Below are 13,994 nucleotides of genomic sequence, written 5' to 3'. Positions count from 1 at the left end.
AGCCCAGCATGACTTGGCTGGGGTGGGGGCTTCATGGAGGAGGCCCACACCTGCCCTCAAGGCTGCCCAGAGCCGGCTCCCTGGCAGGTGGACTGGGCCTTGGCCTGCGCCTGCCCACGGTGGGGTTCAGCACGTGGGTCTGCCGCAGGAGGGCCCCTCATGGCCTTCCTGTCCAGCCTCTGACCGCAGCCCCCATTGTCCTCTGGCCATCTCCCTGGGCCCGAGTCCGTCCACGATGTCACGTCCCCAGCTGGGTAGCAACTGCAAGGCTGACCCAAGTCTGCCTCCGCCTGCTCGTCGCTGTCCCTGGACGCCGTGCACTGTGAGGGCTGAACAGCACAGCTCCGGAGGCCGGAGGCTCAGGACCAGGTCCCCAGCCCACGCCGTGTCCTCAAGCGGCCTTCCCTGGGCGTGTGCGTGTGGACACAGAGTGTGGCTGAGCTCTGGGGCCCCTGTTTATGAGGGCATGAGTCCTGCAGCACCAGGACTCCGCCCCCAGTGCCCTAGGGGTATCCAGTCCACAGGCGCTGACTCAGCCCTAATCCCAGAGCCTGTGACGTAAATGTACAAACCCAGTCCTCTCCCAGCCTGGGAAATCTGGGAAGTTTCTGGAGCAGGGACGGCTGAGGGCAGCGACCGTGTCCCCTTGCAGCCCTGCCGTGCCCTTCTGCCAGGCGGACGGGCAGGGTGAGGGCTCTTTGTGCGTGTCGCGCTCTGTGGTGGCGATTACGTAATGGCCGTGTGCCAGGGCGTCCCATCCGCAGAGTGGCAGTGATGAGGGCTCTGAGCGGAGCCGAGCAGGAAGTTGACCCGGGTGACTCGCGTGTCCCGGCCTCGGGAAGTGGCCATGTGCCCTCCGAGACTGCCGGGTGCCACCACCGTCCGTTTTCGCGAGGCCATTCGGGTGGATGGTTCTGTCCCAGGTCGGTCCCCTCCAAGTCCTGTTCAGTTCCCCTCTGCCCACACGCCAGACCCTGGCCTGCCGCACGCTGAGCTCACCTCTTCTCACCTCTGCCCCTCCCCCCCCAGACACTCAGCCTGGGGAGCTGGGTGTCACCAGGCTGCTCGGTGGGTCCTCCCTCCACGTTCCCCAGGGCTGCTTCAGCACCCCATCGGCTCCACATCCCCCTCCCACAGCCTCCTCGGCTTCTGTGAGCACCAGTGCCACTGGCCGGCCCCTCGCTGCCTGGCTGGCCCTGGGGGCTTGGATGGTGACCCCGTCAGCACCATCTGTGTCCTGCTCTTGGCACGTAACGGGGCTGAGGGGCTGGGGTCCTGCATTGGCACTCGTGTAGGATAACTTGCAGGTGCGACCCTCACGGCCCGTGCTTGCCCTGCTGCCCAGCCTCCGTCTACCCGCCCGTTCCACCAGCTTCCCCCGGTGACTCCTGGGGCCCATGGCACTGCCAGTGCTCCTTGCCTGCATCGCAGGCCCCTTGGGTAGCTCCCTCGCCTTCAGTCTCTGGGGGCTGCCATGGTACCACCCTGCGCCCTCCCTGGTTCCCCACACGCCCTGTCTGTCGCCAGCTCTCCGGCTTGCTGGAGGCTGGCGCTTGCCCAGCTGTCTTCCAGTAGACTGTGAGAGCTTGAAGCTGGGTGGGGGAGGGTGTCCTCTGTCCAGCAGGGTGGACACATGGTGAGGGTGACTGCCTGTCAGGAACGGTGACCGTCCCCTGCCGTGTGCCCGGCGACGGGCTGGGAAGCATGGCTGGCACACAGCTGGGGCCAGAAACCCACCCGGGACGGGATGGTGGTCCCTGCAGGGCTGGGGGGCTTCTGGGGACTCCTGTAGCCCTCAACACCTGCCACGTCGCCTCTTGGCCTTGGAGCAGGCACGTTGAAGGGAACGAGGAAGGCAGCCGGCTCGGGGACGCGCTCTGAAAGTGGTGGGGCGAATCTGAGCTCAGTCCCTCGGCGAGACAGCTCCCCGTGGCTCAGGCGAGGGGCTGCGCTGGTTCCTCGCCTGCCCGAGGTCCGTCCAGTGTCGTGTGTGTCTGACCTCAACTCCGCTCGCTCCTTCCCCACACAGAGCCCCAAGCACCCCGAGGACGGCAGGGGCTTTGTTTTTGGTGAGAGAAATGGGCAAAAGGGAAGCAGTGCGTTGTGCTCTCTGTAGACGTGAGGACTCGGGCTGAGTTGGCGCTGTAGCAGCAGCCAGCCCGCGCTCCATCTTGTCTGATCTCAGAAGCCAAGCGGGGCTGGGCCCCGGGAGCTCTTGGGTAGCAGGAGGACACACACTGGAAAGTGCGCGTCCACGCCCGCTGGCACACGCCGTCGCAGCAGCAGCATTTTGCTGTTCACGATGCGTGCGGGGGCTTCGCAGTGCACGTTGGAACTGCCTGGTGCTGGGCCTCAGGAGTCAAGGGGACGCTCCTCCTGCAGGCGGTGGCCTCCGTGACGGGCCCTGGGCTGTGTGGTTTTCGAGGCTGGCTGCTGGATCTCCAGCCTGCCTTTGGGGTACCATGAGACCGGGCAGTGTGACCAAGCGGCTGGCACAAAGGCAACAGTTGTCCACACAGCAGAGCCTAGGGTGGCAGCCCCCCGGGGGGAGCACCTGGGGCACCGAGGTGCACCTGCTCCAGGGCCCCTGGCTCTGTCTGCTGCTGTGGTTTGCAGAGGGGCATGAGTTCTGCCGCCCTGGGGTGTGTGTGCCATTCCGGAGCCCCAGGTCTGAACACCGGCATTAACTGATGGCTTCCTTGGGGTGGGCGGTGACGCGGGGCCCAGGGCTTCGCGGTTTGGTCTAGGGAGACGTGGAGAGCTGCACTCATGGGCTGTACCGTGTCTCTGTTCTTCCAGTTGACCTGACGTCTTTCGTGACTCACTTCGAGTGGGACATGGCCAAGTACCCTGCAAAGCAGCCACTGGCGGGCGTGGTGGACACATTGGCAAAGGTGAGAGGGATGGAGGGTGGCCCCTGGTGCCGCAGAAGCAGAGCTGGCTGTGCTGGGGCCTCCGGGTTTCTGTGCTGGGGCCTCCCTCTGTGGCCCAGGCGAGGTCAGGGCTGTGGGTTTCTGGGCAGCCCTGGACAGGAAGGGGGTCGCCCAGCCTCCCCACCCCTCTCGTGCCTACCACCCAGAAGGCTGGTCTCCAGGACACTCCCCACTGTGGGGGTCGGGGGGCTGAGCCCCCAGTGTTGGCGCCCACAGGCGCTCGGCCCCGCGCTGCTCTGCCCTCGGGAACCTGACGCCCCGCCCCTGGGTGACTTTATCAGCAAAAGCGCTCGCTTCAGTGGAGTTTGTGAGCCAGCTCCCCAGGCTGCTGTCTGCTGATCCATGGCCCGGGTCCCTGGGGACTTCCCCGTCCTCCCGATGGCCTGGCCCCACTGCCGCGGCACACTGAGCTGTGATTGGGCATCTGCTGCCGGTCTGTGGTGGGGAGAGCGTCTCAGAGGGCCAGCACGAAGGTGCTGTGTTCTCTCCTGAGTGTGGCTGGCGGGTCGGGAGAAGCTCTGGGTCCCATTCCAGTCTCGGGATGAGAGAGGGGCCGGAAGTCCGGGGAATCTGGGTGCCGCCCAAGGGGCTGGCCCCTCCTGGAACAACCGGGCAGTGACTGCAGAAGGCACCTGTGCCAGGTGTGGTTCCTGGCAGGGCGCTGTGCCCATCCACCCTGGATCCGGAAGTACAGGATTCTCTGTGGGTGGCCCGGCGTGCTCTGAGTCCCAGGGAGGCCAGGCCCCATGGAGGACATCCTGCCCCCCTCGCAGAGTGCATGGTCGCCTTGGGGAGTAAGGAGATCAGGCTTTGCTGCTGTCTGTGGCGTGCCCAGGGTGACTGGCAGGACAGCAGGCAAGGGAGGCAGGCGCGGGTTCTGATCGCGCTCCAGGCGTGCCTGGAGCCAGAGCCATGCGGGGCAGCCTCCCTCCACTCACCTCCCCCGACTTCAGGTGAGGAAGTGCTGAGGGCTTGGTGACGTGCCCCGGGGTTTTCTGGCCCAGGAAGGTGGGACGTGGGGACCAGAGCCCCGAGCTGTGCTGTGTGCAAGGCCCTGCTTCCCTGGTGCAGTGCGGAGCCAGCTCTCGGACGCAGCGGGGCAGAGGCTCCGGGGCATTGGTGCGCCAGGCGCACGTGCGTGACAACCCGGCTTCAGCTTTGTTTTCTGCAAAAGATGACTAAATCTGCCCCTAATCCCTGCGTGATCTCACGCCATTCTCTGGCACGGAGCCCAGAGAGGTCAGAGAGCTCGCATCAGGTCACCCAGCCGGGCAGAACTGGGGCTGGCGTCAGGTTCCAGCCCCTGTGGTCCCAGGGCCCCGCGTCACTGCCTGCCTGGCTCCGGCACCCGGGCAGCTTTTCACTGCTCTGGTGAGCCAGGGGAGTGAGGGGAGCCAGTGACTTTTTTTTGTTTTACTTTTTATAAAAGAAAATGAAGGTCTTACTTTAAAAAGATCTGCACACTGTACCCACGTTCACTGTTTCTGAGACTACTCTGACATTGTGTGGTGCAGTATAGTCAGTGTGTGTGTGTGGCCTGGCCGTGCGTGTGGTGTAACCTTGTGTGGTTGTACAGTGGAATTGTGTAGCTGTGCAGTGCAGGTACACGGTGTGTGGTAAGTGTGTGTGTGTGGCCTGGCCGTGTGTGCAGTGTAACCTTGCGTGGTTGTACAGTACAGTTGCTTAGTGCAGTGCAGGCACACAATTTCTAATCTGAATACCCAAAATCAAATAAATTAGAATATTTGGGAGTGAACCTGACCTGGTGAGTGGACAACTCCACCCCTGACCTCATGTGATAGGTTGCATTCAGAGCGCAGGTGCACTAAAAGTGTGTAAGTCACCTTCATGTGTGTGAGTTGTGAAACATAGCTGAGTTTCATGCTTAGACTTGGGTCCTGTTTCCAAGAGAGATCTCTGTATCAGTCTGTTTCTGTCTGTCTCTTTCTATGTCTATCTCTGTCTTTCTGTCTCTGTCTCTCTGTCTCTTTGTCTCTCTGTCCCTGTCTCTCTGTCTCTGTCTCTCTCTGTCCCTGTGTCTCTGTCTGTCTGTCTCTGAGGATTACTCTGTGGCTTAGTTGTGGGGTGGTATCCTACACTGATACAGTGCAGCTGAGTGCAGTGTGTAGTTGTACGCACAGCTGTAGAGTGGGATGTGGTGCAGAATGGGTGTGCAGTGCACTGTATAGTGCTAGTATACATAGCGCGTAGTTGTAGCTTAGCTGGAGTGGGTGAGACAGCATAGTTTGATGTAGTCGAATATAGTAGAGTCAGTGTGTTACAGACTAGTTGGGATGTGGTATAATAGAGCTGTGGAGTACAATGTAAGTTGTAGCTGTGATGGGAGTGTGGCTGTAGGGCACATTGTGCATGGCTGGTTGTGATGTGAGTGTGGCTGTAGGGTAGTGTGTAATCTGGTTGTAATGTGTATGTGGCTGTAGGGTGCAGTGTGTGTGGTTGTGATATGAGTGTGGCTGTAGGGTGCAGTGTGCATGGCTGGTTGTGATGTGCAGTGTGGCTGTAGCGTAGCTGTGTTTTGGTGTGGTCTGGGTGTGCAGTAAGAAGTCACCCGTGGGACAAGCATCATGAAGGGCACGTGAGATCCATGCGGTCTCTCTGCCTCCCCGTGACCCTCATCATCCACAGTGGCGCGTTGGCAATAACAGGTCTTATTTACCAAAGCAATCAGAGCCTGCATGTGTGCAGGTGAAAACGCCAACGGCCTCCTGAGCCCAGCCCTGCACCTCTGCTCGCCCGGTGCCCTCCAAAGGCGTCCGTGTCTGCCGGGGCAGAGTGGACCCTGCCATGGAATACGCCGGCCTGCACGCGGGCTCTGCACGCTGGCCTCCTGCACACGGGGCTCCTGCACGCGGGGCTCCTGACTGCTGGGCTCCTGCATGCTGGCCTGCACATGGGCCTCCTGCACCCTGGGCTCCTGACTGCTGGGCTCCTGCACGCTGGCCTCCTGCACGCGGGCTCTGCACGCGGGGCTCCTGACTGCTGGGCTCCTGCATGCTGGCCTGCACATGGGCCTCCTGCACCCTGGGCTCCTGACTGCTGGGCTCCTGCACGCTGGCCTCCTGCACGCGGGCTCTGCACGCGGGGCTCCTGACTGCTGGGCTCCTGTGCCCTGGGCTCCTGCACGCTGGGCTCCTGAGTGCTGGACTCCTACACGCTGGGCTCCTGCACGCGGGGCTCCTGCACGCTGGCCTCCTGCACGCTGGGCTCCTGCGCCCTGGGCTCCTGACTGCTGCCCTCCTGCACGCTGGCTCCTGCACGTGGGGCTCCTGAGTGCTGGCCTCCTGTGCCCTGGGCTCCTGAGTGCTGGGCTCCTGTGCCCTGGGCTCCTGCACGCTGGCCTCCTGTGCCCTGGGTTCCTGACCGCTGGGCTCCTGCACGCTGGGCTCCTGCGCCCTGGGCTCCTGACTGCTGGGTTCCTGACCGCTGGGCTCCTGTGCCCTGGGCTCCTGCACTCGGGGCCCCTGACTGCTGGGCTCCTGAGCCCTGGGCTCCTGACTGCTGGGCTCCTGCGCCCTGGCTCCTGCCCGCTGGCCTGTTTTCACCCAGTGATTGCAGAGCTTCCTGCAGCAGCAGCCTCTGTTGCTGTGCATCGTGACGTCTGTGGCGGAGCTGCCTCCAGGCTGAGGAGGGCCTTGCAGAGCCCGTGGGGGTGGATAGGCCTCTCCCACGCTGGCCTCTGGCCTGCACAGCGTCCCCTGCCAGGATGCTGCGCTTTGGGACCAGTGCCTTAGGGAAGGGGTCTGCTGTCGAAGCTGGAGCCCCAACAGCTGGGGCTGGGGGCGGGGCTCTCAGTGGCACTGGCTTCCGGGCACTCGCGGCTGTCACTCTTGACACCTGCTGCTGTCTTGAGGGCTTCCCCCAGCTGGGCCTGTTGGACGGTGTTCTGTCACTGGTGCTCACCCTGGCTGTGACCCTCAGCTGGGCAGGCAGGGACCAGAGGCTGGCCCGCCAGTGAGCGCGGAGCCCTGCTTGCAGCCTGGACTCGAGTGGTTTCTCACTGCCCCTGCCAGCCCGCGGGAGGGGCGTCTGGAAGGTGTTCCCTGCACCCTGGGCCTCCAGAGCCAGCAGGGGCCCCTGCCGCATCCACGTGGTGCCTGCCTCCAGCTGCAAGGACCGAGCCTGGGGACGCGGGCGAAGCATGCACTGGGGTCAGCTGAGCCGCCCCAGCCCCGGCAGAGCCCAGGGGGCGAGGTGTGGAGAGCCCCGGCAGAGCCCAGGGGGCGAGGTGTGGAGGGCGCGGGATGCCCTGATCACATAGGGTCAGGGGGAGGCGGAACTCGGCATGCGAGCCTAGCCAAGCTCACCCAAAAGTGGCGACACTGGCCCTCCCCGCGTGCGGGCTGACTGTGGGCCTGGGGGCTGTACCGTCTGGGGGAGGGTGGGGCCATGTGCCCTTGCAGGCCGACAGCCGGGGCCTCGTGAGCAGCAGCGCCGCTCGGCGAAACTCCATAGCAGCCGCCATGCTCACGGTGGCCAGGGGCGTCTGCTTTCCCACGCAGCAACTGGCGCAGATCGAGGCGGACTTGAAGTCCCGGACGGCCGCTTACAGCGCGCTGAAGACCACGCTGGAGAACCTGGAGAAGAAGTCCATGTGCGTATCCGCGTCCCCGCTGCCTCCCCAGCTGGCCTTGCTCGTCTTTCCCCTCCCTGGGCGGCCCGGGAGTGCGTGCCCACACGTGAGCGTGACAGCGAGACAGAGCCGCGTGGGGCGGGCAGACGGGCGGTCACACCACCCTGTGTGTGCCTGGTGGAGAACGCGGTGCTGCTGGTCCCAGAGCCCCCTCCCCCACCCATCCAGAACGCCCGAGGCGCTGCCCCGGGTCTTCCTCGTGGTGGATGCTCTATGGAGAGGCTGCCGACGGCGGCGACGTCAGGACCTAGCCCTTGGTGCGGAGCAGGGGGCACGGTGGGCTCTGCCGCCGGGTCACAGCAGCCTCAGGGACCCGGGCACCTTCCCCAGCTGGCTGAGAGCCGCCGCGTGGAGGGGGAGCCGGGTGCTCGGGCAGACAGCCCTGTCAGCAAGGGGCGGGGGTATCGGGAGCAAGCGTGCTCTGTGATGAGGCAGGTAGTGAGCGCCCTGTTGGAGGAGGTATGTGAGCAGCAGCCGCGTGAGCTCCTGCTGCAGAGGCTGGAGGGCCCGGGCAGGGTGGGGTTGGCGTGGAGGAGCTCTTGAGCGCCCCCTACCTTCGGGTCTGGTTGTTGAGGTTGGTTCCTGAAGGTTCTCTCCAGAGGGGCAGCCCGGGGAGCTCAGAGCCGGCTGCGCGCCCTCGGACTGCCCACGCTGTGGGTGCAGGGCGTCACCTGGCAGGTGCCCTGCTGTGCGTCCCTCTTAGAGCTGGGGGGCCAGCCGCCTTGTGTGCAAGTCCTGATGGAATATCCCTAGTCCGAGATCTGAAACGTGACGTGCTCCAAAACCTGAAACAGTCTGAGCATGCGCACGACGCGGCAACTGGAAAATTCCACCTCGACCCCGTGTGCTGGGCTGCGGGCAGCTCGCAGGTGCGCTGATGGTGCTGTGTCCTGTGTGTACAGCGTGCGTGGGGCCTAATGGAGTTCACAGACTCGGGTCCCACCCCCGAGATCTCCCGTGACGCACGCACACAGATTCCCACATTCAAAATTATCCGAGACGCGCTTTCTTCCGTTCTGGTCCCAGGCCTTTTGGACGAGGGACACCCACCCTGTAGTCCATGTGTGTAGAGTTAAAATCCAGGGGGCAAAGATGTGTTTCACAGGCACCCTCGCAGCGGGCCACCTGCCTTCTCATCAGAGCTGCGTGGCGTGAGCCGTACAGCCTGGGAGGAAGGCAGAGGGTCCTACATGGCAGTCTCGGCATAGGCAGTCAGGCATGGAGGCCGCACCACCAAATCGTGGTCCTTAGAAGTGGCCGACACCAGAGCTGGCACCTGGCCCGGCCTCTCCTTGCCGGTCATTCATCGCTCTGTTCGTCTGTCCGTGGTCTGCGCTCACTTTAGTTGATTTCTTGAGCACGCAGTGAGTGAGTGAGTGAGGGGCGCATACAAGGAGGGGCGGGCGCCTCATCCCCCTCTTTGCTCGGGACGGGGTGGGGGTGGGGCTGTGTGCCGAGCCCCATGGGTAGAAAGGAGAAGTCAGTTACAGTGTGTGCACGTGTAGAGCTTAACGATCGCTCATGGCCCATTCACGGGCAGGGGCCTCGCGCTGGGGGCATGGAGGAAATGCACACATCACAGGGTGGCCCGTGCCCGCGGCAGCCTCTGTGGGTTTTGTGCATGGCCGCCCAGTGGCGGTGCAGGCAGGGGATGGGAGAGGAGTACAGTCTCTGGGGGCTGGGATTGCACTGTTCCTGTGGTCTTGGGTGAGCGCATGGGGACCATTGCCCGGGGAGGCTCCGTGTGCTGCTGGGTGCGAATACTGTGTGCAGCGCCGGCAGCGACGGGCACACACGCTCCCTGTAGGTGTCTGTGAGTGGCAGCTGAAGGGCTGCACACCATGCCCCATGCCCCATGCCAACGAGGCCATGACCTTGATTCGGGCCAGGCCTGCCGAGCCTGTGCAGAGCTGTTTCGGGCGGGTGTCCCCTGGCTGCGGGACCCGCAGGCTTGTAAAGCGACACGGGGCTCTATTGGGGCCATCTCCGCTGAGGCCGTGAGCTGACACCCGAGGAGCTGGAGCCGCCTGCCCGCTGCTGGCAGCTGGTGGCTGGCACCGGGGCACGGCAGGGCACGCAGGTGTTGGGTTCTGCAGCCCCTCTGGTGACTGGTGAGAGCGCCAGAGGCCCTGCCAAGCTCTCTCCCAGGAGGGGAGGGGGGCAGCAGCGGGGCTGGGCCAGGGAGGACCGTTGTATGGGGGAGTCCCCGCCTCTCCCAGGCTCCAGCCTACACACCCTCCTGCCCCCGTGCCTGGGCCTTGTGGGTGTGGGCGCGGTGCTGTGTCCCCCTGGGCTGACCACAGGCTTGGTTCCCGGTCCCTTCCAGGGGGAACCTGTTCACTCGGACACTGAGCGACATCGTGTGCAAGGAGGACTTTGTGCTGGATTCTGAGTATCTCATCACGCTACTGGTCATCGTCCCCAAGTACGTGGGCCAGGAAGGGCGGGGGACACGGGCCTGGCCACAGCCTTGCTCTCTGTGTCTGGGGCAGTGAGGAAGAGGAGCCCCCACTGGCCTAACCTCTGGGAAGTAGGCGCTTCTGCACAGGGCCCCCTGGCTGGCAGCTGTGAGGGCAGTAACAGGTCCGGGGTGGTGGTGGCAGAAGCAGCCATGTTTTGCGCACCTGCTGTGGGCCTGGGGCATCGCAGGCCGCCCTTTGCCGGCCTGGGAGGTCTCCTGCCCGGGGAGCTCGTCAGGGCTCACACAGGGCAGCAAATTCAGCTGCACTCAGCCCCTCCCTCATGCTTCCCGTGCGTGCCCTGCGGCCGTCCTGGGCAGAGCTTGTCCTGCTGCAGGGCCTCGGGGATGTCGGGAGCGCTCTCCCTGCTCACCGTCAGCTCCTCGGGTAGGAGGGGTGAGCAGCGCCCCGGGCCCTTGCTGCCCGGACCACCGCACAGGGCTGTGTTCTTGCAGGCCAAGCTACTCACAATGGCAGAAAACCTACGAGTCCCTCTCGGACATGGTGGTCCCTCGGTCGACCAAGTAAGTGGGGCCCAGGTCTGCTGATGAGCAGGGTGGTGCGCGGGGTGGGGGGAGACGGGGGGCTCCCCTGCACCTGTGCCCTTGGAGTCTCTCGGCCCGGAATTCCTTTGTCACAGCCCGGGCCAGGTGCCTTGCTCTTTCAACCTCCACTGCCCCTCCTCCCCCCCGGCTGGCACCCGGCGCAGGGGCCTCTGCTGTGCCCTCTGCATTCTTAGCCTGGCACTGACTGTCCCCAGTGTGTGCCCGGCTCCAGTGCCTGCCTGGGGGATAGCCAGGCACCAAGAAGGGGGGGAAGGAGGGGAACAGGACCTGGCTGTGTCCTCTGGGGAATGGACATAGCTGGGAGGTCCAGCGAGGGGCAGTTCCGGGAACGGGATGGGACCGATCTCTGTGCCTTGGGGATGCTTGCCCACGAGTGCACGGCAGAACCCCGGGGCCACGATCATGCTGACCTGCACGCCAGGAGTGGGGTGTGGTGGCATGGGAGAGAACTGCATGGTAGCCTAAGTGGAGTGGCTGATACCGAGGTGTTTATCATCCTTCACACTATTTCGTATGTCTAAGTTGGTTGTGATTTTAAGAGATTTTAGAAGGAGCCCCAGGCAGGCAGCCCCGCCCGGAGAACCTGCTCGCCCCCCCTCCCATCTGCCCCCCGCAGGCCTGCCCACCCCAGTCCATGCTGGAGGCCTCTGCCCTGGGGTGCCTGCTGCCCGGGCGGACTCTCCCGGGCCACTCGCTCAGTCATCAGGAGCTAAACCTGGGGTGCAGGGGACAGGACAGGGTGGGTGGGTGGGTGGGGGAACGAGCCAGCAGCTCAGAGGAGGAGGAGCCGGGTGTGCAGATAACAGGGGAGATGCTGGAGCCGGCCTGCCGGGCATGGGCGTCCCAGGCTCGCCAAGCTGGGCTCGGCCGCTGACTCCCCCCGCCCCCCACCGGCATGTAACGGGCAGGAGACAGCCCAGGCCTCTGCGTGCCTGCCCCAGCCTGGAGTGGGTGTGGACGAGGCGGCCGGGAGGCAGGGAAGCCAGGGAGTGCTTCCCAGTCCTCGTTGGCTGCAGGTGACACAGGAGATGGCCCTGCCGTGGTGTCGGCCTGGGCCGGGGGTGTGGGTCTGCTGTGGACAAATGCCCCTCCCCACAGGCTGATCGCCGAGGACGGCGAGGGCGGCCTCTTCACTGTGACTCTGTTTCGGAAAGTGATTGACGACTTCAAAGTCAAAGCCAAAGAGAACAAGTGAGGGGGAGGCCTTGGGGGCAGGCTCTGGGTCCTTCCTGGGTGGGGGTGGGGGTCTCTGGTCTGTCCCTCCTGGGTGGGGATGGGGTCTCTGGTCTGTCTCTCCTGAGTGGGGGTGGGGTCTCTGGTCTGTCTCTCCTGAGTGGGGGTGGGGTCTCTGGTCTGTCTCTCCTGGGTGGGGGTGGGTCTCTGGTCTGTCTCTCCTGGGTGGGGGTGGGGTCTCTGGTGTGTCCCTCCTGAGTGGGGGTGGGGTCTCTGGTCTGTCTCTCCTGGGCGGGGGTGGGGGTCTCTGGTCTGTCCCTCCTGGGTGGGGGTGGGGGTCTCTGGTCTGTCCCTCCTGGGTGGGGGTGGGGGTCTCTGGTCTGTCTCTCCTGGGTGGGGGTGGGGGTCTCTGGTCTGTCTCTCCTGGGTGGGGGTGGGAGTGGGGTCTCTGGTCTGCCTCCCCTGGGTGGGCGGGGTTTCTGGTCTGTCCCTCCTGGGCGGGGGTGGGGGTCTCTGGTCTGTCCCTCCTGGGTGGGGGTGGGGGTCTCTGTCTCTCCTGGGTGGGGGTGGGGGTCTCTGGTCTGTCTCTCCTGGGTGGGGGTGGGAGTGGGGTCTCTGGTCTGCCTCCCCTGGGTGGGCGGGGTTTCTGCTCTGCTCAGAGCTGCTCAGTGACCCTGGCTTTGTCGTTGGAAGGTTCACTGTCAGAGAATTTTACTATGATGAAACAGAAATCAAAAGGGAGCGGGAGGAGATGAGCAGGTTGCTGTCTGATAAGAAGCAACAGTATGTGAGTACGGCCAGGGCCCAGCCCATGACCACCCAGGGGGCCGGTCTCTCGGGGTCCCGGTCCCCCAGGGCTCGCGCTGGGAGGAGCGGGCCCTCTCGGGCGGGGAGAGATGGGCGCAGGTCAGCCGAGACCACACAGGACCTGGGACCTGGGTTCGGTGCTTTGCCTGCAGCTCTCTGGGGAGGGAGGCTCCACTCTCCTGTGTCAGATTCACTAGGGAGCCGGGGGCCTGGCGAAGCCGGTGGGCTCCAGCAGGAGCACTTGGGCCCAGGAGTGGGCTGTGCCGTGGCTGGAACGTGCCATCAACAGTCACCCCGCTGTCCCTGGCCGTGCGGTTTCCAGGGGGTCACCAGCACTGGCTTCTCCTCTCTGGGTTCTTGGCAAGGAGCAGGTGCTTATCTGGGGGACTTCCAACCACAGCCACTCAGCGTGGGTCACGTGGGAGGGCAGCTTGGCACCCGGAGGGGAGAGATGAGGTTCAGGGAGCGCTGCTGCCCCGCTCTGTAAAAATGGGCGCATTGCAGAACCCAGCCTCCGGCTGCAGCACTGGCTCAGCTTAGCCCCGGGCAAGGCGCCCGTGCAGCTGCGATGTCCCCAGGCCCAGGTCCCCCTGGGCCAGCCAGGGAGCGTCCTGCAGCAGAGGGGGAAGGAGCAGGACGCGGGGCAGGTCCTTCCCAGGACAGGGCAGTGCGTGTGCAAACACTGAGCTGTGTGTGCGTGGGGGAGGGCGCGGCCCCAGGTTCAAGTGTGCGCCAGGGCCGCCTCCCACGTATGACAATGGCCGACCGCCGTGCACATCCGTCCTGGCTTGAGTCGATGACCCTCGGCAGGGGCTGTGAACCAGAGCCCCCTCCCCAGCAGTGAGCACAGGCCTGAGCACCCCCGCCCCGTGGACCCGCCCCTCTCCCCTTAGAAAGGAAGTAGCGGATGACGTAAACGTTCACTTGGGGGTTTTGCACCCTCACAAGGACACAGGGACACGTCTGGGTGGGGACACCCAGCGCTCCAGTCCTCAAAGACCACACCCACAGACCCGGCACACTGGGGAGGGAGTGACCGCCATCCATGAGAGCCGGAGTCCAGAGGGTGGCTCCCTGGACCCCCCCTTCTCTGCAGCCAAGCCTTTCCCTGCTGGCTTAGCCTGACCCTGAGGCCTTGCCACGGCGTCTAGAGGGGGCCGGATGGTGGCAGCTCACACAGGTGTCCAGCTGGAAGGACAGGTGGCAAAGCCGGGCCCTCGGCACCCACCTCTGCACCAATGCAGGCCCGCCAGGCCCCCTGTGGTCAGGGAGCCACACAGGAGCCTGCCTCCTGCCCTGGGGGGTGGGGCGCAGCCGCCAGCTGGGACGTCAGTGCCCCCTCCCCGGCTTCCTGGCTGGACGCACACACCTGTTGACCAAAGGGGCCAGAAGCCCATGGCGGTCA

The 13,994-nt window shown here is 64.7% G+C and overlaps 1 protein-coding gene across 12 annotated transcripts in view; it reads left to right on the top strand.

The window, feature by feature from the left end:
• ATP6V1C2 (ATPase H+ transporting V1 subunit C2) overlaps positions 1–13,994 on the top strand; it is a 56,376-nt gene that overhangs the window by 26,575 nt on the left and 15,807 nt on the right. For 8 of the 12 annotated variants that reach the window (XM_089326812.1, XM_089326808.1, XM_089326809.1 and 5 more), the window contains 7 exons: positions 2,800–2,894; positions 7,454–7,545; positions 8,379–8,453; positions 9,911–10,009; positions 10,499–10,567; positions 11,708–11,800; positions 12,476–12,569. In XM_089326812.1, the coding sequence (XP_089182938.1) occupies positions 2,800–2,894; positions 7,454–7,545; positions 8,379–8,453; positions 9,911–10,009; positions 10,499–10,567; positions 11,708–11,800; positions 12,476–12,569 (617 nt within the window). The remainder of the gene's footprint in view (positions 1–2,799; positions 2,895–7,453; positions 7,546–8,378; positions 8,454–9,910; positions 10,010–10,498; positions 10,568–11,707; positions 11,801–12,475; positions 12,570–13,994) is intronic. The other 4 variants (XM_051827832.3, XM_051827828.3, XM_051827831.3 and 1 more) reach the window with 1 other exon arrangement.

Source organism: Oryctolagus cuniculus, chromosome 2, assembly GCF_051225735.1.
Source record: "Oryctolagus cuniculus isolate XC-2025 breed Fujian yellow rabbit chromosome 2, ASM5122573v1, whole genome shotgun sequence".
NCBI lineage: Eukaryota > Metazoa > Chordata > Mammalia > Lagomorpha > Leporidae > Oryctolagus > Oryctolagus cuniculus.
This window is presented reverse-complemented; position numbering and strand designations above follow the sequence as displayed.